We start from the raw sequence: 24,191 nt of genomic DNA on the forward strand, positions 1-24,191 counted from the left end.
CAAAGTCCTCGTGCTCTACCTAGCAAGCTTCAAGGAGACACCTGTTGGGCGGGCGCCCCCTCCCGGGCCAGCTCACACCTGACCCCTACGAGTCCCAAGCGCCCCCCATTGACGCTCCTTTACATCCAGCATACTAGTGCCCTCCCTGGACATCGACTCCCCTCACTTGGGGAAAGGGAGCAGGTGCGGGCGAAAAACTTAGGGGCTGGGTCCTAAGGGCTCGAGGGACCTGCGAGTCAACTCCTGGACCTCAGGTTACCCGAACCACCTCACGACTGCGACACTTCACAAGCTGGCCCATGTCCTTTCGGGAAGTGGCAGTGGATACTCTAGCAAAGTCAGTCAGCTCTCCTGACAGGACCCCCCCCCCCAAATTCGAACAGGCATTCAACTTAACAAAAGAAAACAAAAAGTCTTTTGGGGCCAGAGTGGCGTTTGTTGAGGCGAGTCACTCACTGACTTGTTCCAGACGTTAACGGACATGATGTCCCTAACACGGCCTGAAATCTTCTCTGTGGACTTGGACAGAAACCTCACCTCGGGGCCTCCCACAGCTTCAAACCGAAATGCTCAGATTCCGGGTGGATGCTTGGCAGCCCAGGCGCCAGGAGCAGGAGACCAGACGGGAGGCCACGCGGGCAGCCTCAGCCTGGTGGACAGGCGGACAGAGGACTGTAGAAGTGGGATGCCTCGGCAACTCTGCAGGTGTCTCCACACTGTCCTCCAGAGCTCCCTGCGGTATCTGCCCTGGACACGGGATGCGACCTGGGCCGCTCTCTTCAGGGTGACGAGGGGTGTCCGATCCGTATGTTCTCCAGGTGGATCGGACCTGGCCCGACTGCAGGAGGCCTTTGCTGACCAGTGCTAAGCGAGCAAGAGTGGCGGCAGTGCCCGGATGGGGCCCCGGGAAAGAGAAAGGTGGCTGGGCTGAGGCGGGAGTCGGCGGCAGGGTGCGCGGACGTGGCTGAGAGGATGTGCCAGTGGGAGGGGGTGAACGCTACGCCCAGTTTGGCCAGGCCGGGCTTCACCGCTGCAGGCTGCGGGCCCGGGCGGGAGTGGAGAGAGGCGGCTGCGCGACAAAAGCCTGCACGTCCCTCCCTCCAGTCTCTGGCTGCCACTCCTCCGCCTTCCCCTCCACTTCCCTCCCCTCCGCTCTCTGCCCCTCCCCCGGCCTCAGCGGGGCCTCGGCGGCGGGCGGAGCAGGGGAGGGGCGGGCACCAGAATATGCAGATGAGAGTGTGACAGACAGCTCCGCGTTCCAATGTCCCTCGGAAACTCGAGCGCTCCTTCCTCAACTCCTCACTCCTGACTGAAGACTCCCCCAAATCCCGACCGCCGGCCTGGCGCGCGGCTGCGCCCACCGGCTCCGCGTTGCCGCTACCGCCGCCCGGCCGATCCGCCAGCCCCGCGCCCAGCCTAGCGCCCACCAGCCCAGCCTGCTCGGGCCCGCGGCCTCGGTGCGCCCCGGCCGGGCGTGGATGGAGGGCGCCGCGCGCGCTGCCCGCTGCTCCGTGTGACGCGGGCCCCGCGCCCCGCGCCCACCATGTCCTACCCGCAGGGCTACCTGTACCAAGCGCCCGGCTCGCTGGCGCTCTACTCGTGCCCCGCGTACGGCGCGTCCGCGCTGGCGGCGCCGCGCAGCGAGGAGCTGGCGCGTTCGGCGTCCGGCTCCGCGTTCAGCCCGTACCCCGGCTCGGCGGCCTTCACAGCACAGGCGGCAACCGGCTTCGGCAGCCCACTGCAGTACTCGGCCGACGCCGCCGCCGCCGCGGCTGCCGGCTTCCCGTCCTACATGGTAACCGCTTTGGGGTGGGGGCTGGGGAGACCCGGACCGAGGAGTTGAGCTTGGCGCTGGGAACGAGACGCGGGCGGCGGCTCCAAAGTCACCAGCACCCGTTGCGGCACTAAACAAGGGACGGGACTGACCTGCAGAGCTCGTAGGCTGATTTCCCTTGAGCTCGTGCGAAGTGCGACTCTACCCGTGCCTGGGCCACGAGTTACCTCTAATCCGCGCTTGCGGGTTGCTGGGGCTGTGAAATTTGTCGGCAGCTCTCCGCGTGGTTCCAGGCCAAGGGCCCGGGCTGCCCAGGCCTCTAGGGCCAATGCCGCAAGCTTTGGGTTTCTTGGCCAGACTGGTAGCGGCGGGGTCACGGGGGATGGGGGTGGGTTGGGGAATGGGGGTGGGCCGATCCTCTCACCCTAGACCCAGGCCGAAGCTCTTTAGTCTTGGCCGTTTTCTGTCTCGCCGACCCGGCTTTCAGGGAAAAAATAATGTGTTAACGGGTTTGGGACCCGCTAAGTGCTGCCATAGTTGTTGGTTGGTCTATGGGCTCCAGCTCCTTAGATCCGGGATCTGCCTGGGCATCTCTTGAGTTCTGAGAACAGGCCCCGCCAGAGCGGGTCGTGGCAGTTTTGGGGGCGTGTGAAAACATTGTGTATGGGGGGAGGGGGTTTGCTCTAGGTGGAATTCCCTGGGTAGGAACCAGGCCTTGGGAGAAGGTTACAAACCTCTCCTAGTTAAATGTTAAAGGATGAATTAAAATGCTAATTACTACGTAGTTGAAGAATTGGAAACGCTGACTGGCTTCTGAGTTGCAAATTGGATTTACTCTGCTTTAGAGGGTGAATAGCGGAGGGGGGTTCCTAAGTATTTTTTTAAGCCACATAAAGGAGGGAAAGGAGGGAAGGAGCAGTGCGGGAAGCCTATGATGAATTTTAGAAATAAAGAAACTACTCGCTGAAGTGCGGGACTATCCAAATATGTTTGCAGACACTGTTCGCGCTACTCGGGAAACTATGTCGTTTTAGAAAAAGTAAAGTGTTAAAACAAAATTCTAGAATCAGATGGCAATAGTTTTGTTTTCCAACAGCTAGCCTTGTATTTCTCTGGTTCTCTGGCTAAAGAAAGGTTTCCAACTTAGAGAAGCCTAGCAGGAAAGGCAGCAGAGGGCCGATGGAAGGTCGCCTTGGGGGTGACGCCTGAGGGGCCCATGCATCTTCCACTCACAGGCTGTTGTGGGTTCCAGGGCTCGCCATACGACACTCACACCACCGGAATGACTGGCGCCATCAGCTACCACCCATATGGCAGTGCGGCCTATCCATACCAGCTCAACGACCCCGCGTACCGCAAGAACGCCACGAGGGACGCCACTGCCACACTGAAAGCCTGGCTCAACGAACACCGCAAGAACCCGTACCCCACCAAGGGAGAGAAGATCATGCTGGCCATTATCACCAAGATGACCCTCACGCAGGTCTCCACCTGGTTCGCTAACGCGCGCCGACGCCTCAAGAAGGAGAACAAGATGACCTGGGCCCCGAGGAACAAAAGCGAGGATGAGGACGAGGATGAGGGAGATGCTTCCAGAAGCAAGGAGGAGAGTTCGGACAAGGCACAGGATGGCACAGAGACCTCTGCGGAAGACGAAGGTGAGCTGGGACAGCGGTCAGTGCGAAGGCTCAGGGAGCTTTCTTCCCAGGCGGGCAGTGGTAAGGGCGGACAGTACGCACCTGTCAGGCGGGGTCCCGGGCCTTGAAAATGGATTTGGGTTGGAGAGTCCCCAGGCTCTGTGGAGATGCTGGGCCGCATTTAATGCTGCCTTGGGGTGAGGTGTGGGGTCGTGGGAAGGCCGATGCTGAACGTTGGGAGGATGTGGGTGCGGGTGCCCCTGCGGGCCCGGCTTTCCGCCCACCTCACTCACGTCCCCGCAGGGATCAGTCTACACGTCGACTCGCTCACGGACCACTCGTGCTCGGCGGAGTCAGATGGGGAAAAAATGCCCTGCCGTGCCGGGGATGTCTTGTGCGAATCAGGTTCAGAGTGTAAGGACAAGTTTGAGGACCTGGAGGATGAGGAGGACGAGGAAGACGAGTGTGAGCGGGACCTGGCGCCGCCCAAGCCCATAACCTCCTCGCCTCTCACCGGCGTGGAGGCACCCCTGCTGAGCCCGGCGCCCGAAGCCGCGCCGCGCGGTGGCAGCGGTGGCAAGACGCCCCTAGGCAGCCGGACGTCGCCAGGAGCGCCGCCGCCCGCCAGCAAACCCAAGCTGTGGTCGCTGGCCGAGATAGCCACGTCGGACCTCAAGCAACCAAGCTTGGGCCCGAGTTGCGGGCCTCCGGGGCTGCCCGCTGCCGCCGCGCCTGCCTCGTCTGGGGCCCCTCCGGGAGGCTCGCCCTACTCTGCTTCGCCGCTGCTGGGCCGCCACCTCTATTACACGTCCCCTTTCTATGGCAACTACACAAACTACGGGAACTTAAACGCAGCACTGCAAGGCCAGGGCCTTCTGCGGTACAACACCGCGGCCTCCTCACCAGGCGAGACACTGCACGCCATGCCCAAGGCGGCCAGCGACACCGGCAAGGCGGGCTCACATTCACTGGAGTCCCACTACAGGCCTACGGGCGGCGGCTACGAGCCCAAGAAAGGTAGGCTTCCTGAGGCCCGCGGGGAGGGATTCTGGTGAGTCAGAACTAGCCAGAAACCTGGGAAAGGGCGCCAGGAGTGTGAGACCTTTGGACCAACTTAGGCTCTTGTCAGACCCAGAATTTGGGAGGCCAGTGTAGGGAGGCCGGTTGAAGAGTGAAGGCAAAAAGGGCTAGCCCTCTTTTTCTTTTCTTTTCTTTTCTTTTTTTTTTTTTTTTTAGGTCTATTCTGCTTTATTTACTCTTTATTTAATTTACTGTTGATATTATCATCTTACTATTTTGTTTTGGCAAACTTATTGGCAGGAAATGCGATCTGTGCTTGTCTCCTTGGTGGGTGTAGTCTTTCTTCTGTGGTGTTGGTTAAAAGTGGAGCTTAGTGGGATTCTATCTGCCTTTGGCTCAAGGAAAGCACAGGTTCCCCGGGAACTCTCGGAGGCCTAATTTTCTTACACTACCTCCATTGTTTCCAACTCTGCATCCCTGAGACTGGGGCTCAGGGAGAGGAAGAAAGGAAGGAGAAGGAGGGAGCCTAAGTAACATGGATCTTAGATTTCCTGGGAGTGTGTGTCCCTTGCAGGGATAAGAGCTGGTAGGTGCTTAGCTGGGCTGTAGCCTGTCCTCACTAACTGCCCCTCCCCTGACAGATGCCAGTGAGGGCTGTACAGTTGTTGGTGCAGGCGTCCAGACCTACCTATAGGAGGGCCAAGGTCAGCAGTGCAAGTAAGTGGGTTCCCTCTGCATCCTCCAGCCCCCCAAGCCCTTGTTCTGTGCAGTGTGGTGTGGTTTTGCTGGAGAATAGAGTATTGGGCTTCTTCTAGCCTCTTTGCCTTCTGTGTTATAGATTATTTTTCCCTTTTCTGCTCAAGTAGAATCACTTCTCTAAACAGAAAACACACACACACACACACACACACACACAACCACTGTGTTGTTGGTTGGTGATGGTGGTTTAAAAGATGTGGGCATCTCTGTGTGCTTCAAAAACTCTTTTAGGCACATAATGTGTGTCTAAAACAGTTGTGCAGAAAACTGGGTATTTAACCTGAAATGGATATTGTTTTCAGAATAAGATTAAAGAGACACTTTCATGGGCCTGCTACTTGGTAGCCAGTATCCACATGGACACTGTGGACTCTAGTTCTAACCCAGAGCGGTTACAAAAATTTACAACTAGACAACATTACTAGTTCTAGCCACTGGAGATGGCAAAGAGGCAGAGCCAGTAGACACAAGCTTGAATGTTGTGATGTGTTGTTGTGGAGCTGAAGAATTTGGGATAATTTGGTCTTTTCCTTGGTCCACAGGTAGGTGTCACAATTGCTTTGGAAAAAAAAGTCAGGAGGCTATTCTCCCTTCCCAAGCTCATAAATACACAGATACAAACCCCAGATGTGGAAACCTGGACCACATTTTGTGCCACTGTATAAGAGGATGCACACTGCACTGCCAACCCACAGACTCTAAGGACTGGACACATGTTGTTTGCGCATATGAGAACTCGTTGTCATAGTATAGCTTCCCTATGTTTGTGTGACTTTTGGAAACAATCTGTTTTTTCTCAGGATATCTTCATCACTTCATTGCCACGGTATATATTCTATAGGTGTGATAGGACTTGCTGTAAAATTTATTTGTAAAAAAAATGTACACGGTAGAACTAACGTGATTGAAGAACTTGAGTCCTTCAGAAGTGGAAACAAATTTGATATTTATTTTTATAATGATATAAAGCTTCTAGTAATTTATGCAAGTTGTATTGCAATGAAATCTAAAATTTTTGTAAATAAATTCTGCCTGGTTTTTATTTGAACATTGCTGGTTATACAATCTCTGTTGGTTGTTTAACATGAATTCTCTACTAATTTATATCTAAAACTGTAAATAAAAACAGACACGCCTACAAAAAATGGTGTTCGGGGCTCATTTTTACTGGAGACCCATTTGGGTAGAAGCTCCAGTGGTAGCCCTGGTTTCTGCCCCAAAGGTGACCCTAGCTCACCTTTTAAGTGAAGAGCCAGTGAAATAAACTTCCTTCTTGAGCTTATTTGAAAATTGCAGACCTGAGAGAAATTAATGTACAACAGGGATATACCTATGGTTCCAGTTTATTCACATACAAATGTGTTTCAAGAAAGTAATTCAGGATTTTTGTTCTTTGAATATGCAAATCCCTTCTTAGTGTAAATTTCTAAAACATGGAAAAAAAATAAAAGGATATGCCACCTCTCTGCATTTCATCTTCTTTTGTGGTGCTGGATCGGGGTCCTCCCACTGATACTGGAGAGTCCTCCCACAAGAAATGACTGATGGGAACACTTGTTTTCCTCAGCCTGCAGTATCTTAGTTGACATAGATCAAGCACATTTATTGAAGAACCCTTTACTTTTTCTTTCTGTTCAGCTCCCACTAACAGGAGGGGGCGGGAAGTAGATTCTTTACTGTGGCACTCTGCTTGCCCTTACCCTCAGGGAAAAGAAAAGTTTAAACATCCTCAGACATTGTCTCTTTATTGTCTACTCACCTCCTAATTACAGGACCAGCCTGGAATTTGCAGCCAAATAGCCCAGCCCCTTTGATTAGTATCATAAAAGCAACCACTCTGTCACTTCAGCTTTTCTCAAATTATGTAGATACCCATATAATAAAATTTCTGTGAAGAAACGAACAATCATTTATTTCCTCTGCAAAGATAAATTGAGTGAATATAACTTACGTTTATAAAGCAAGAATAATGGCTTCTTAGATTGCCCTTTAATCAATCATACACTTATTTTTCAAGAGGCTCACCTATTTCATCCCATGATTAATAACAGTGCGGCAGGGGAGCGTTATTGGAGCCCAGCGGGGGAGGTCTCTGGTGCTTTGGGCTGCTCTGGAATGGTCAGTTGGGGTTCATTATGGGCTGAGATTGAACGATTTATAAAATCTTGTCTAAACATCTGCCAGCTCCGATAGGCTGATGTGGCTGAGGATGGGAAATTGTAGGCCAGTTGATATTGACAAAAGGATCTCTCTCCAGTGGCTTTTTGTGCCATAGAAATTAGTGGCCTCTTGCTGGGGTCTTGTTAGAAAGGGTATTGGAAAGTCATCGGAGGTACTTGAAGCAAAGCCTCAGCAGGCTGGCCTGGGGAGGAACTAAGTCGGGTGCCTATGGAGGAGAAAATGAAGGCTGCTTGGGCTTAGGGATTGGTTTGAAATGCATGGGCACTTAGAGTTCAGACCTAAAGTCAGTTTCTGGTATGAGAAACTTTTCTCTCCTCCTTGCCTCCCTGGGGATGGGAATGGAGATGTCTTGAGCTGAGCTCTTGTAGTGAAAGGAGAATATATATATATTAATTCAAAAGAGATCCTTGCTAGTCTGGGAGATTCCTGGGTTGGGGAGTCAGAAGGTAGTTTTGTTGTCTTTTTTGTTGTTTGTTGTTTGTTTGTTTCAGTTTCTTAGGATTTGCAGAGATAACCATCTCTCCTTCCAGATCCACTTTGCAATGCAGTATGGCAGTAACAAACGGCCTGGCCCTTCTCTATTGGTGTTGGCCATGTTCACAAATCAGCAGAGAACTAAAAAGGGCAGAGTGGCAGTATCTCTGTCACATGTAATGTTGTGACTTGTCTTTTAAAACTTTTAGGGTGGAGATATGAAAATTAACAAGATCTAACATACAAAATGCCCAAGATAACTGTAATGAACAGGCATCATGTAAGGCAGAAGTTTGGCTACAGTGTGACTGGGGGAAAAAATCTCAAGCCCCAAATGGCCTTCCTGCATGTGCCCAGAATTAGAAAGCTGGTATAGTAGCCAAAGTGGGTCTCGGGAATATTTTCTTACCTAGACTGACTGGGTCCCTTTTGTGGCAAAAGGGCTCCAGACCTCCACCCCGGTCCAGAGGGCTAGCTTGTTTTGTTTCTCTCTATGACATCTCAGAGGCATCGGGAGATTAGCCAAAGCTAATGAAGCTGCTTTGATGTTTATATGCCCAACAAATTATCAGAGATTTCCATAGCTTACCCACCTCCCTCCCGACCTGAATATCTTACTGGAGAACTTGATTTTTAAAGAAGCTCGAGGAACATAAAATTGCAGGTGTGTTTAGGGGGACTTTTTTTTTTTTAAAGAAACGTAAAGTGATGAGAGAGAAAGGGAAGGAGGGAAAGAGAGAGAGAGAGAGAGAGAGAGAGAGAGAGAGAGAGAGAGAGAGAGAGAGAGAATCCCCATGTAGGGAAGTGACTTCCGTGGAGAAATGAGCCCCACGGAGCTCTTGCAGGGCAGCCACACTGAATTACAGACTGCCTGCATGCCTGCATGCCCAGGCGCGCTGCTGACTATTGGGCCCGCTACAGCCAGAAGGGCAGAAGGCCCTCCACAGGCCGGATTTCATTAGAGCCGATTTATCAGAATTCGCGCTTTAATCTCAGGTGGGCCCGGGGGCCGGGGCACTGTGGAGAGCAAGGGGGTGGGGGGTGCGCTTGCCGCGCGGCCGGCTTGGGTGCTGCCTCCTGCGCCCCGTCAAATGTCAACATTTGTTCCCAATAAAAGAGTTATTGTCTCAGCAGAGCTGCCTAGCAACTGCCTTTGAAACTTGAAAAGAACTTCACCCACCTTTGTCTGAAAGTTAGGAGGGGCGGGCAACTGAGAATAAGGGGGCAGGAACAATCAGCTGCCTAGCAGGGGTTGGGGTGAGTCTCCCAAGCACCCTCTTGAGGACCTAGGTCCCCCGCTCCTTCTGGATATGGAAGAAAGGCTAGAACTGCATAGGGAGAGAGGTCTGCAGAGGTGTGTGGACCTGAATGCTGCAGACTCCATCGAGTTTCCACCTGGTCCAGACTTACTGGATGGCACCAAGTCTTCTTGGGTCAAGTACAGTGATGGTGGAATATTTAGGAAGGAGGCTAAAGGCAAAGCGTGCCCTCTTGAAACTAGGAAACTAGCACCATAACGGAGTAGTTTCACAGACATTAGTCTTTTTTTAAAAATCACTTTAAACCAATTTAAGGATTCAGAAAAGCCTATTTAAAATTTTTAAATGCACCGAATTGTTAAAAAGTTCGCTCCAATTAGCCACATACTAATCATTGTCGCCATTTAAAATTTTTAGTTAACCAGTCCATCAAGATCTGAAGAAAATATTCACTTAGACCCCCAAATTAAATCTATAGATATATTAAATATATTTTAAAGTAGCTTTTATGAAAATAGCATTTCAAGGATGTTAACACAAATGGATTCTGGAAACAACACACAGCTGTCTGCCCCATGCGAATGTTATGTTAACGTCATTTAAATTTCCACAGATCCCAAGGGGGACATGGCCCTTTGATGTAGTCTCAAACCTTTATGCAAGTGACAAATCCCTACCAATATTTTAAAGGCTTATTTTAAGGAGAATTAATCCACGACAATATAATTTCCCCCTTCCTATTGGTCATTATGAAAATGCTTCCAGCTTACTGACTACCACAGACCTCAGCCACTGCTAAGTGAAGGAGAAAACCCAGCTAACCCCAACTTGTAGGGGTCAAATGGCGTCATTTGTAGGTTTACTATGTGCCTTCACCAGTTCTTTTTGCAATCTCTCCAAATAGCTCTTTCTCCTCCAAACTCCCAGCAGAGAACTGGCTCTCAGTCCTGGGGGTGGGTAGAGTGCTGTCTTTTCTAAGAAAAGTGAAGACATTATTTGGGAAGACGATACTGGTGATACTGCTAAGACAGTTATGAAACACCCTGTCTGTTCTCTTGGAATCCCAGGTAGAAGGAGGGGGAAGAATTGCTTGTTTGTTTAAATTTGGCCCCGAGCTCATAAGGAAAGGGCTTTCAAAAGATGCCCCAACACAATTTTGTTCCATTTGGAGCTGAAAAGAAGTTAAGTCTAATATTCTTCTGGGATTGACTGTGGGTTCCAGGCAGCATGTACACGCGGAGTGGATCTTCGAAGGACATGCCCAGGGGAGGAAACCCAGCTACACTAGCAAGCATATTTTATGAGGAGATAAATTGACAATTTATTGTGTGTAACTCCTGATCAATTATTAATCGTTAGTGTCAACAACAGGGTTATAATTACCTTCGGTTATTTTAAAAAAAATATTTGCTTTTTCGCGGCTCTGATCTAGTGGTTAGTTAATGCTCTCCCGTAATGAGTTCCAGGAAGCACTGATCAGACCCTCATCCTCCCCTCCTCCCCTTCACTTCCCCCTCCCCTCCCCTCCTTTTTGATGACCTTTAAAAGGAAACATATTCACTCTCTTGTTTCTCAGAAATTTACTCCTTGCCTCGGTTCTTTCCAGGGAGCACCTTTTATTTTTCTGCCATAAATAATGATTCTGGAGGAAAAGGGGAAAATGACAGACAAATAGGGCGCAGCTGGAATGAATAAGGTGGATCAAAGGATGTGGGGCTGGGCTGCCAAGGCCGCGCAGGTCTGAGCTCTCAACGTGCCCGCCGCCCTGGTCTCAACCCTGCAAGATCAAGGGCAGTGACTGCATTCGGTTACCCGAACGCGACTGGAGGAGATGGACTGGCCTGAGGACATTTCCTTGGAGACCTTGCCCATTCTGGATACACTGGGCCTGCCGCTTATGCGGGTGCAGGTTCTCAGTTCCCCACTCAACCAGAGAGAAGGGCGAGCTAGGAAGGGCTCCAAAGCCGAACAGGAGTTCAGTGATCAGATATGGATCAGATAGAGTGGCAACAGAAGTTGCGTCCGCAGCCTAGGCTCTGGACTTCTGCTGAGCTGCAGTGTTCAAGGACAGCTGAAGAGGTGGCTCGAGACCTATTTACCATCCTAGAAACCGTCCTGCATTGACCAGAACAGTTCCCAGCTAAAGGCCTGAGCTGGACTGGTCTGGTGCACCTATTTCTCTCTTCCCAGAGCTGGGGTTGCTCCTCGATCCCGGATGCTTCCTTCACTACAGGGATCCTGGTTTATGGGCGCCTTTTAAGTGTGTGAAGGGGTTGGGGCGGGGTGTTCTGAAGTGTGCTCTTGTCCTGAAAATGATACCCAGGGTCTGTCCCAACCACAGGTTTTTGCCCTATCTACTACAATCATTTTGTTACAAAGCTCTCCATCCACCCCCACCCACCGCTAGAATTGTTCCAGTCTAGAAGGAGTCCTTTGACCAACTTCTCAGGCCCTTTTCTACTGCTCTATCTACTAGAACAGAGCCTTAGCCACGTGTGTCCTTAATTATCATATCGAGGTCCTGTAAGGCCACTGCCAGCAGAAGAGTTCCCAGAGCGAAAGCTGCCTGGTAGAGTCACCTCAGGACAGATTTTCAGGGCTTTGGGTGGAGTCAGGGTCGAGAGTACCCGGACGTGGCGAGCGTGGAAGGAAAAGGTCCCCCCCCCCCGACCCTCAGAATCAGCCTGCATGCCCTGCAGAATGGGGTCAGGCACCCACGGCCTGAGCAACACAACCTGCCCTGGTGCCAGGACTCATGTCCTTCCGGGAAGACAGTTACAGAATAAAGCTTCAAAGACCCCATAGAGGACGCCACATACACAGGACCCATCCGGCTCGCGGAAAGGCCCTATTCCGAGGCTACCCTGGCTCCCTCCACGGAGGACCCCTTCCCTTCCGGTCTTTCTGTACTCCCTCCCAGGTCTCAGCTTTCAATCTCCTCAACCCCTGGAAGCAGCCAACCAGCCCATCGTGTTGGGATCGCGCTGTTGAGGGTGCTGTGTTGCTGAGCTCTGGGCAAACGCTGTGCAAATCGAAAGCGACTCTGGTTCAGAGCGAACCCGAGCCACTGTAAAGAGAAACGGCGCTCAGCTCCCTCAAGCCCACAGATGCGTCCTCGCCCGCTGGAACAGGTTCCAGCCGACACCCCTACTCTCTTTACATTTCTTCGATTCCTTCCCAGCACAGGTCCCCTGTCCGCTCTACACAGAACTAGATCTTCCCATACTCTATGGGGACTCAGCGCGGCTCGATGCGCCGAAGGGTGGGGCTCGGGGTAGAGCAGCCGCGTACTGGAGTCCAAGGCAGGGAGCCACAACTGGGAGAGAACCCGTGGGGCCCCACATACGCCTTTGGCCCTCAGGACGCACCCTCCACACTCCACACTCCAAGATCTTAGAGAGCGCAGGAGTGCGCAGCTAGTAATCTGCTCCATTGCCTGCCTGCAGGCATGAGTCTGAAAAATGTTTAGGGAGCTTATGCAAAGAAATAGGGGAACCAGTGGCCCCGTGCTGAGATTTAGTCGCCCAGAAATAGCCAGCACTGTTTTCCTGCTCCTCCTTAGGAACCCAGTAAGGCTTCCCTGCAAATGGTATTGGTCGAGATGGGGGCGCCAGAGAGCAATTCAGGTATTCAGGTCCTTCCAGCTATTGTAACTGGGAGTTCTGAGCCCCGCCCCCCGCCCCGTGCTTACCTTTCCTTAGTAGAAGCCTTTCTTTGGGGACCTGATAGTGACTAGCTCAGTTTCCAGCCACTTCAGAAACTGTGTATCAGCTACCCCCACTCCCCAAGGGTGGGGAGAGGGTCCTCGAGACTTATTGGAATTACAGAAATATAGCCCCTTACTCCATGCCAGAAGACCTTGGTATGTATGTATGCTAGACACTGCAGAAAGCTGTACGTTGTAGTCTTTCTTGAGTAGACTCAGTGGATGGTCTGCGGGAGGGAGTGGTGCCTGCCATGGGACTTTCCCTTAATCCTCCTCCATAGCCAGGGAAACTGCGCCCTGGAGGTCCTCACAGCCCCCATTGGGGTAGTGGACTGCCCTGCTGCTGTTGCCCCGACCCACCCTCACAACAGAGAGACCAAGCCTGACAGCTTAGCCATAGCCTCTGTAGAGGTGGGTGGCAGAGCAGGCTCCTTTTGGCCTCCAGAGTGACATTCGTTTGTTTAAATAGGAGTGGGTGGCAGGTCTTGGTTTCTTCTCCCTGGCTCTCGCACAGTGGAAAAGTGATTTTTTTTATAATGATTATATGATCCTCAACCCCTCAGCTAAAGTGCCCTCCCTGATAATGGGCCCAGACATAAACAGGAGGAACCAAGGCCCATCCAGCTCCTTGAGGGTGTGCTGAGGGAGGGAAGTGGAAGTCGGGAAGGAGGGTTATTTTACAGTTTCTTGCTATTTCTGCGTGGCTAGCTGTGAAGGAAGGAGTTAGATAAGGCAGTGCTGTGGCTAGACAGACATTGTCAGGACAAAGACCCTCTGATGAGGTACATAATCAACTCTATTCTCCTAACTTCAGCACCTTTAAGCAGATTCATGAACTGAAGCTTTAATCACACAGCCCTGCTTTCTCTCTTTCAGATACTATTAAGACCAGATGCAACACACTGTACCCCAAATGTCTAGTAGTTATATGGCCCCCCTGTGGCCAGTCACCCTTCATCTGGATGTTGTTCATTGAAGTTGGGAACCTACTAGGGTAGGGAAGTTTAGTATCCCTAAATTACCCTGTGTGTTGAGGGAACCTTTGAAGAGCTGGCAGCAACTGCTGGCTCCTGCAGTCAGTCCTGGAGTGTGTTTGACTTGAGACTGAGCCTGAATATCTCCTTGTACCAAGAGGGTGTCTCTTTTGCGCAGTCCATGTCCCTGAGGTCCTCTGAGGTCGGCGCACTGCCGAGCAGTACCTTGGAGAGGAGGCTAGCACTCAAGACTTCTGACCATGGCCTCTCTTCTCCCAGCTCTGTCCCTGCAGGTGCTCTGCTGGGAACACCAGTGGGCACACAGGGGCATCTGCCATGTTTACTGGTTTGCTTCTCCTCTTCATGAAATTCAAGGTGGCCATCAATATAGCTCAGTAGGGTGCTTGCCTAGTATGTGTGAAGCCATGGACCCCCTGCACTCATTCAAATACAGCGTCATAGTGTATACTTGTAATCCCACCACTCAGGAGGTAGAGGATCAGAAATTCAAGGTCACCCTCAGCTACATAGTCGGTTTAGGGGAAGCCTGGGCTACATGAGATTTTATCTAAAAAAGCAAAACAAAGTAAAGGAACAGTCACCAGGCTCACACTGAAAGGGAACTCTCAGGGGCTGCAGAGAATTTCTCAGTCCAGGTTGATTGGTTCTTGAGGTTCCCTAACTTGCACAGTGAGTTGTCTACCTGCCTACCCTGGTCCACAGATATTACTAAGAGTGCCCGACAACCAGTGATGCCCATGAGGACAGGAAAAATGAGGCTCAGACTATGCATAAGTTGAGGTCAGACTTTTAAGGAGTGGGCTTGGATAGTTCAGCATAGTATGCTTTGTCCTGAACTTTTGGAAATGTTTCTGGTGATGAAGCCAGGAGCCATGGAGCTGTCCCAGAAGATGGGCTTCTTTGTCACCTTCTTGGTGGGGCCATCTAATGAAGTCATTGTGTTTGCATGTGTGATCAAAGAAAGAAAGCAAAATCCCTGATTTACATGCCATAACCATCCTGTCTGCTCTTCCTTTTTTTCTTTCTTTTTCTTTTTTTTCTTTTCTTACTTCTTCTCTTTTGGGGTGGATAAGAAATTAGGAGATCCACCTGCCTCTGCCTCCCGAGTGCTGGGATTAAAGGCGTGCGCCACCAGGAACACAGGGCCCCCGATGGAGGAGCTAGAGAAAGTACCCAAGGACCTGAAGGGGTCTGCAACTCTATAGGAGGAACAACAATATGAACTAACCAGTACCCCCTGAGCTCGTGTCTCTAGCTGCATATGTAGCAGAAGATGGCCTAATCAGTCATCATTGGGAAGAGAGGCCTCTTGATCTTGCAAACTTTATATGCCCCAGTACAGGGGAAAGCCAGGGCCAAGAAGTGGGAGTGGGTGGGTAGGGGAGCAGGGCGAGGGGAGGGTATAGGGAACTTTTGGGATAGCATTTGAAATGTAAATGAAGAAAATATCTAATAAAAAGAGAAAAGAAAAGAAAAGAAAAGAAAAGAAAAGAAAAGAAAAGGAACACACAGACAAAAGAAGTTAGGAGATCTCATTATGTAACCCTAGCAAGCCTAGAGCTCTCTATATAGACCAGGGTGACCTTGAACCACAGCAATCCACTTTCCTCTCTGCCTTTTACGTGCTGAGGTTAGACATGTGCTACCTTGCCCTGTCTGCTTTTGGTTTCATTACAATGTACTTACACTTCTAACTTGGCAGTAATCAAGTGTTTTGACATAATTCATGTTTTGTTTGCAAGAGTGCTCTAAAATAAATGGAATCATATTCAAGATCTTTCAGATACATTTTCCTTTATAACAGGGCTGGCAAGATATCTCAGTAGGTAAAATCCACTTCCAGCAGAGGGGCGAAAGAGTTGAGGAAAGAGCATATGTTTAGGATACCCGGGTTCAGATCTCAGTCCGGCCGCCTCCAGAGAGAAGTTGAACGGTCATTGTGGGGCCTTGTTCTCTGCATCTATGTGTGCTGGGGACACCGAACCCTTTTAAGAGTTTGGAGAATATTAAATGATGGGTGCTGGTGTGCAGGCTCTGAGGACTGAGGACATTGACTTCAATAAGCCTAGAAATAAGTGTGCCGGACCTGATGTGTGACAAGAGAGTTTGGATGGTAGGAGGCAGTTGTGGTTTGGATCTATGGGGTTTTCCCCAAGGTTCATGTGTTAAAACCTTGTCCTAAGCCTGGTGTGGCTGGAAGGCAGTAGATCCCTGGTTCAGTGGGGGCATGCCCTTGAGGACAAAAGAACAGTTCCTCGGGCTATGTGTGAGTGGTCCCAGGGGAATAGTTTCTTCATCATGTGTTTTCTGCCACAGTGCAATCCCAGAGGAACAGACTACTTAATCATTTACTGAAACCTCCAAAACTACGGGTCTAAGTTATCCCTTTTTCCTTATCAATAGAGGATTTTAGTCTTCTTGTCATAGTCCAGAGAACTGATTAACATAGGGGCCAAGGAGCATAAAGACTAAAATAATAATCCTCAAGGAAAATGGGTAGAGTCAGGGCTAGGGTTAGGGTCAGGATCAGGGTCTGGGTGACGGTTTGGGTGGGGAAGGTCATTGCCCAGTAATGCTTTTTGTTGCTGTGAAAAACACTATAACCAAAAGTTACTTGGGAGGAAAGGGTTTATTTCATCTTATAGGTTACAGTTCATCATTGAAGGAAGTCAGGACAAGAGCTCAAGACAGCATCTTGAAGCAGAAACCACCGGAAAAAAAAAAAGGCTGCTTATGGGACACCACTCCCACCCCAGCTCATCTACTGTTCTTAAACTGCCCAGAACACCTGCCTAAGGATGACACCACTCATAGTGGACTGGGCCCATCTATATTAATTAGCAACCAGGAAAATACCCCATAGACATGGCCATGGGCCAATCTGACAGAGGCAGTTCTTCAACTACAGCTCTCTCTTCTCAGGTGACTCTAGGTTTGTGTCAAGTTAACATCTCACACTATGACAAACATAGAGGGACTTCTCCTTGAAGGCCAGTATTTCCCACTCTCAATTCCTTAAAGCCACATACAATGAAGCTAGATTTAGAAGCTCCTTCTACAGCTATCAAGACTTCTGGGTTCTGGGTTTGAATCTCAATTGATGAGCACTGATACTTGCCCCCATCTCATCAGGAGCTTATCATTATGTGCTGCTATGCAGTGTTGTCCAGCTGCCATCCCTGCTCTGCTTCTTTCTGGCTTCATACACAGGATTCTGTTGATAACAAGTAAAAAATCAAATGGTTTCATGGGTGTGTATTATATGCTTGGTTTTTAAACAGGTTCTCATTGTTTTGAGACTTTCTGGAGATTTAGCACCACAGACACTAATCTCTGGTGCATCTTTCTGCTGCCTCAGTGTCTTAGTCAGTGTTTCTATTCCTGCACAAACATCATGACCAAGAAGCAAGTTGGGGAGGAAAGGGTTTATTCGGCTTACATTTCCATACTGCTGTTGATCACCAAAGGATGCAGGACGAACTCAAGCAGGTCAGAAAGCAGGAGCTGATGCAGAAGCCATGGAGGGATGTTCTCTACTGGCTTGCCTCCCCTGGCTTGCTCAGCCTGCTCTCTTACAGAACCAAGACTACCAGCCCAGAGATGGCACCACACACAAGGGGCCCTCCCCCTTGGTCACTAATTGAGAAAATGACCTGCAACTGGATCTCATGGAGGCATTTCCCCAACTGAAGCTCCTTTCTCTGTGATAACTCCAGCTGTGTCAAGTTGACACAAAATTAACCAGTACACTCAGTTTCCATTTTATTACTCTCTTGCAATAAGGGGGACATAATTTTCAATGAGGAAGATTGTACGTAGATATATTGTTACCAATTAAAATCTCTGCATCATATTAGAGTTCATTTTCAATTTCCCAAGCATAAAACAGACTGCTTCCCAAGTTCACAGCAATTCACAAGTGCATGTAATAAAAGTACACCTGGATGACAACAGGAATAACAAAATATTCAAATAGGAATCTATAAAGACCAATAAACAACAAAGTTACAGAGGGCAATAGGGATGTAGTCACATTTACCCTTAGATGTACAATGGATACTTTTGAATCATCAGTATGTAACTATGTATTTATCACAGACTCTAAACTGCTCTGTGAGCTCAGAAACTTACAGTCTGACAAGACATCCTCTATTTTTATCTACAAACTCCGGCAGCTTATTCCTCAGTTTCTGGACAACATACCCAAGGCAAACATGTTCAAGTTTCACCATTTCAAAGTTTTCATTCAGTCCAAGGTCAGCTGGCACCATGGTTTGGAGCCTGAGAAGAGTCAGAATAACCTAAGAGTGAGTCCAAGAAAGGAGGCAAACAGTCATGGCTGCCAGGTCGGGGGAGGGAGTATCCCGTTGTGGTGTGTATGAAGATGTCCTCCACAGACTCCAGCTTTTGAATGCTTGGTCCACAGTTGGTGGTGTAGTCTGGAGATACTTAAGAAGCACCTCCTTGCTGGAGGAATTATGGAGCTGGAGGCGGGCATTGGGAATTGAAAGCTCTGGCTCCATTTCTAGTTCTCTCCCTCTGCTTCTTCTTGTGGTGGAAGATGTGAGTTCTTGGGTTCCTGCTCCTGCAGCCACACCTGCTGCTTGCTGCCATGTTTCCCCACTATGATGGACACTTGTCCCCTACAACCATAAGCCCTAGCAAACCTGTCTATGAGTTGCCTTGGTCATGTGTTTTATGACAACAATTGAAAGTAACTAATACATATCACCTTCATAGACACATTGCCAGTAGCCTACATGTATACCCAAACTCCCACTCAGCTGTCAGCAAATCAATAGATTAATCTATTGATGACATTGATGCCCTCAGGACCCAGTCACTTCTAAAGAACTGCACCAACAAGTATTCAGTATATGAGTCTCTGGACAAGTAACCCTAATACTGATAAGAAGTATCGAATAAACACTTGTCAATTGAGATTTCCTTTTTACTCATATGCCTTAGAGCACAGTCGTACAGTGGGGAGAACTGAGATTCACACGACTAAACTCACTTGACTGAGCTTGCCCAAAAGAAATTATTAAGGATGCAGATGGAGGTTATTGTGATGCTTGGTTAGGCATAATCACTTGTGATGTGCTGAGCAGTAAGCCAACACTGTTCTAGAAAGCCTATGACCCTGCCTTTGTGCTAACTCCCCAACCTTCTATCTCTCTTCTGTCCATGAAGACTTTCCTTAAGCCACATCTCTGTTCCCAGATCCACACTCTAACTCAACAATGGTTTCTTCATGAGCATTGGTTTACCGGTAGTCCCTGCACCTCATTCCATTTACAGCAAATTGTCTCAGGTCTTAATCAAAGGGTACCGTAGCCTCTTAGATTCCAGAGTCACCAGACTGAGAAATGTTAGTTTTGAGCTAAGTGAGTAGCCTGCTGGTTAATCTTCACTGGGACCACCTGGGGTAAAGCCCTAGGGATGTCTGTAAGCTGAAGAAAGAAGGCACACCCTGAATCTGAGTGGCATCACTCCAAGGGTTGGGGTTCAAGACTGAGTAAAAAGGGAAAAGAGAAAAGGAGGTAAGGACCACAATTCGTGTCGTTCTTTTTCCTGACTATGGATGCAAGTTGACCAGTTACTTCTTAGCTGCCACCATGTCTTCCAGGTCTTTATGTTTTACACTGACAATACATGTGGCAGGCAGGCATAGATGCATTGGGTCATGAGTAGAGTGTTTCTTAAGTGTTCAGAGACAGAAGTTGGGAAGCAGTATGAACAATCAAAGTGACAGATGTAGACATGGGGTTTTCATCAAGACCTGGAGTCTGGCTCTCTGCTGCCTTCCATGGGGGTGAAGTGGGGTGAAACAGGATATGCTGCTGGAACAGAGGCTCTTCCATTGCCCACCTTGAGTTTAGCTGAAGCCTCCAGTGGAGAATAATGACTGGGATCTTTATGAGGTTCTACTGTGTTGCGACACTAGTTTCATTTCGGTTGCTGCGACTAACTCTGACAAAAAGCAATTATTAAGGGAGGAAAAGTTGTATTTGCCTTACAATTCCAAGTCATAGTCCATCATTTCTAGGAAGTCAAGATGTGAACTAAAGCAACTTATATCTGTAGTCATGAGCAGAGAGAGAACAAACTCATTCTTGCTTATCCTCAGCCAGATTTCTCTTTTACACTGTTAATATCCCCATTACTAGGGAATGGTGCTGCTCACAATGGATGGGGTCTTTCTATATCAATTAATAAATAAGACAGTCCCCACAGACATGCTCCCATGCCAACAAGCTCTAGATAGTTCCTTATTAGTACACTCTTTTTGGGTGACTATGGGTTGTGTCAAATTGGTGGTTGTTACCATTAGCATATTTGCCCATGCTTGCGCCCAACACTGTGTGATGTCAGTATGATAAATGCTGCCCCCCCCCCAGAGCTACAGAAAGATACCAGATTTGTTCAGAGAATGTCATCCTCTGAAGAGGCAATAAAAGTTCTATGTGGAGGGAGCAATGTGGTGAGTAGTTAGCATGGACAGACCTCAGTTTTGAGTATTGATCACAAAACCCACAGCTCTTCAGTACTCTTGTTAACTCTCTCTGTGCTGCCCTGATCTTCCCTGAAGTGTCTTCACAAGCTATGTTGTACCCAGCCCCCAAATATCATTCCAAACACAACACAGACCACATACCTGCCCCGCCCAGGGGCTGCCAGATGATCTGGCCATCTGCTGATGAACTCACGTCTAAGACTTGAGTCCCCACCAGCCTCTGAATCCTTCCTCTGTTAGAGCCCAAACCTCTCCTGTTTGCAGTGAGTGGTCCTAAAACACACTCTGTGCCAGGTCTCAGTGTATACTAACAGCTACAGGAGTCCTGTGTGGATCATCACCTGCAGGCTGTGGAGAGGTAGAATTAGAGGCTTATAGACAGAGGTGGAGACTGCTCCTGCCTCAGAGATCTGGGGCCTGGGCAGTGCTGGCATAAGAGAAAGGGTAGGCATAAACTTTTTGCAACCTATTTTAAATAAGGGTTCAACCTCTCCTCTTGCCCACCAACCAGCAAGAGTAGTGGAAGAGAAAAGTTACTAAGATATGGGAGGGGTGGACCTGTTCAGCAATAGTTTTTTGGAGGCAAGCTTGATCTTCTTAAGCCACAGTTCAGTCCTGTAGCAAACACCAAACAGGACTCAGCAGCTGCAGACCAGTTCTCTACGCAGATACAAGGCAAGGAATGGCAGCTACAGCCCAGTCCTTTCAACAAGCAGACATCAGGCGTGAACCAGCAACTATAGTTCAATCATGAAGAAACCCTCAGGCTCACCAACCGGCCTGTGGCAAGGTGGCAGAAGCAGCAAGCTGTCTCAGGAACCTCAGAGAGCAGTTCTTGGGTGAGTTTCTCTTAATGGCTGCATTACAAGTTGAACTCAATACCGTGTGAGGTGAACCAATGCATGCATGTCATTAATAAAAAATAGTGAGGCAGAGCAAACCAATGCTCAGTGCTCATCTCCCACTGTCTGTGAGGTCATATTTATACTCCTTCATCAAGCATCCTTTCACATATTTGCTATATCCAAACATCCTTTCACTTGTGTCTGCTTCAGGAAAACATTCTTTCATGTGTTTGCTTCGGCAAGACATCCTTTCACCCGCGTGCCTCAGGAAACCATCATTTGGCATAACTAACTTTCCAAAGAAAGAGGAAGTTACCACTTCAGGAGACAGCAGCTTATTTGGAGTAGGGAGCATTGGCTTCATCACTAACATCCATCCCCTCACCCCCAGCTCTAAGCTCTCTCAGGGGGCATCCTTTTCTCTCCACAGATCTTCAGTATGACTGGTGCCTGTTCCCAGGAATGACTCCACGTGCTTCTTCACCCTAAGGCAAATGCTGATAATTAGGATTTACCTTAACTATGTATCCTTGCTGGACACTCATTAGACAACCCCAAGGCTTAGAAGGGCCCTAGAGGGAGAAAGCGCTTGTGCGGTGAGGGAGGAAGTGGGTATCTTTGGAGAGCTCGTAGAGAGACAGCAGTGAGGTCTAGTCCTTAACTCGATGACCTCATCTTTCTACTGTGCAGAGGGGCAGCCAAAGGCATGCTCCCTCCATGGAGATAGCTTCCAAGAGGAACTTGAGCGTGAAGAACAGACTCGTTGAGAGGTGAGGCTCACATGTTGAGGAAGTTCAGGCTGCTGGTTCAAGTGTCAGTATTATTTCCCTGCACTTTTGCCACCAGGAGGAGAACATGGCTTTCAGTACAGGTATCAAGTAAGTTCACAATTCAACTTAACAGATACATGCGTTACACATTGTAACCAAAGATTACCTGTGCACCTGTGAGCAAACGCACATGCACATGCATGCTTTATCAAGATAGTTCCCTCCAAGACCTCTTTACTGTCAAGGCTCTCTACCCAGCTCATAAGCCTCAGCACACGACGTTTTGATGAAGCAGCAAGCTCAGAGGTGAAAAAAAAGAATCTCATGAAATTCTGAACCATTTTATTAATGCTAACTGCTATTAATTTTAATGAGTGCCCCTGATAGGAAAAGTTAACTAGGCAAACACACAGGAAATGTTCCTCCCCACCTAATATTTTATTTCTGTAATTAGTGGCTTCAGAGAGCATTCAAATCAAAACATAGCATATTTTTCTGGAGATTTGAGAAATGAATAGATAATGACTGTTCCCTTTCAGGGAGGGATGGTGGGGACAAAATGTATCTATGAAGGCACATAAGTAATGTAGAACTTAGCCTTCATGGGTGCTACATCTGAGATGACCCTAGGCCCGATGACTTAGGGTATAAGGGGAGGAGTCGCCCACAACTGGATCGACTAACAGTTGTCAGGGAAGGTGGCAAGATTTGTGTAGTCACGAGTTTTTGTGATGCTGAGCACAGGTGGTCCCACTGAGGGTCATATTTTCTGGAACAAGAAGAGTTCCAATCAATATGAATGTGTCTTTGTGGAGAGAGTGGAGCCAGCAAATTCTATCACTCCTAGGTAAACTGCAGATTCGGGTTGTTGTGCAGCATTGTGGAAGAGAAAGTGAAGTTCCATGTGCATCTGGCCCTTGGGAAGGTGATAGCCACATGTTGGTGTGATGGGACTGACTGGTCTTGGTATAGGGTTTCCTCAGAGGCCAACAGTGAGCTTCTGTCAATATCTTATTTAAATATTCTGTGAACCCTCAGGTGATTGTGAGGCAGGCTATTCTCTTCACATTCTACACAGGTGGGTGCTAAGTGCTAAGTAAGGGTGCTGAGTGCTGAGTGAGGGTGCTGAGTGCTGAGTGAGGGTACTGAGTGCTGAGTGAGGGCGCTGAGTGATGGTGCAGTGCTGACTGAGTGAGGGTGCAGAGTGATGGTGCTGAGTGATAGTGCTGAGTGACAGTGTGGGGACTCTACTGCTGCCATTTGTGAAATGTTTTCCCTCTGTTATTGTTCATCATGAGGCTGCAGAACAGCAGGGATTGCATTCCTGAAGCTTGTAATTCCTGGGATTCAACCCAGGTGAGTTTGCCCTGTATCAAGTTCCAGAAAGGATCATCCCCATGTTTCATGACTGCTCTATGTCTTTCCCCAAAGCCTCCTCTTCCAGGCTGGTGTCTCCTGCCCTGTGCTATCTGCCTTCAGTAGCTCCCTCTCCCTGGCCTTGTTTCCCCTCACTAGCCCTTTTACAAATGACCAAGTAAAGAGTGGGCCATGACACCGATGACTGCCCTGTGACTGTGGGTTCCTGTATGCCATCCAGGCAGCAGAATCAGATACAGACAGCGGAGACTAACCATAAAGTAGCATTTCTGTCCATGAACTGGCAAGGCCGAGAGCACTTACTGCTTCACTAGTTGCTGCTAGTGGATGCTAATTTCCTAAATTAATCTGTTGAAAAGCCACAGAGCATACATCTCTGTAAACTGCATCATCAGAATCCAATGCCATGGTGCTGTAAGACTATGAAAGAAGCTGGTAAAGAGGGTTGAACATCCACCCTTAGCCCCTAGGCCTGGCCACATAATTTCTCTGATGTTGGACAGCATGTTTAATGGTTCAGGGTCACAAGAGGCATCATGAATTCACACCTTCATGACTATACAATTTTCTCTCTCCCCCTCCCCTCTCTGCTCTCTTTCCTCTTCCTCCCCCTAACCCCCTCTCTCCCCCTTCTCCTGCCACTCTCCATCACCCTCCCCTCCCCCTCTTCTCCTTTCCCTCCATCTCTTCTCCCACCCCCATGAGATATGGATACATAAGGGCACACATCTGGGTGCCCAGCCCAACATGACTTTCACACAATCACTCTGGGCTTGGCTTCTACATCTAAAGCTATAGGGCAAATTCTGGATTTCTTTTCTGAGACCATGTGTCTCAATTTAACACTTTTATATTTATTTGTAGATACATATATCCC

At 49.0% G+C, this 24,191-nt stretch overlaps 1 protein-coding gene across 1 annotated transcript; it reads left to right on the forward strand.

Annotated features, from left to right (window-relative positions):
• Nucleotides 1-1,302: 1,302 nt before the first annotated feature.
• Nucleotides 1,303-6,652, forward strand: Irx2 (iroquois homeobox 2). Its single transcript, XM_021208320.2, has 5 exons — nucleotides 1,303-1,795; nucleotides 3,027-3,432; nucleotides 3,715-4,428; nucleotides 5,073-5,148; nucleotides 5,733-6,652. Exons 1-4 carry the CDS (start codon nucleotides 1,544-1,546, stop codon nucleotides 5,123-5,125), a joined length of 1,425 nt encoding a protein of 474 aa, XP_021063979.1. The 5' UTR covers nucleotides 1,303-1,543; the 3' UTR covers nucleotides 5,126-5,148; nucleotides 5,733-6,652.
• Nucleotides 6,653-24,191: the final 17,539 nt, after the last annotated feature.

Source organism: Mus pahari, chromosome 11, assembly GCF_900095145.1.
Source record: "Mus pahari chromosome 11, PAHARI_EIJ_v1.1, whole genome shotgun sequence".
In the NCBI taxonomy this organism is placed as follows: domain Eukaryota; kingdom Metazoa; phylum Chordata; class Mammalia; order Rodentia; family Muridae; genus Mus; species Mus pahari.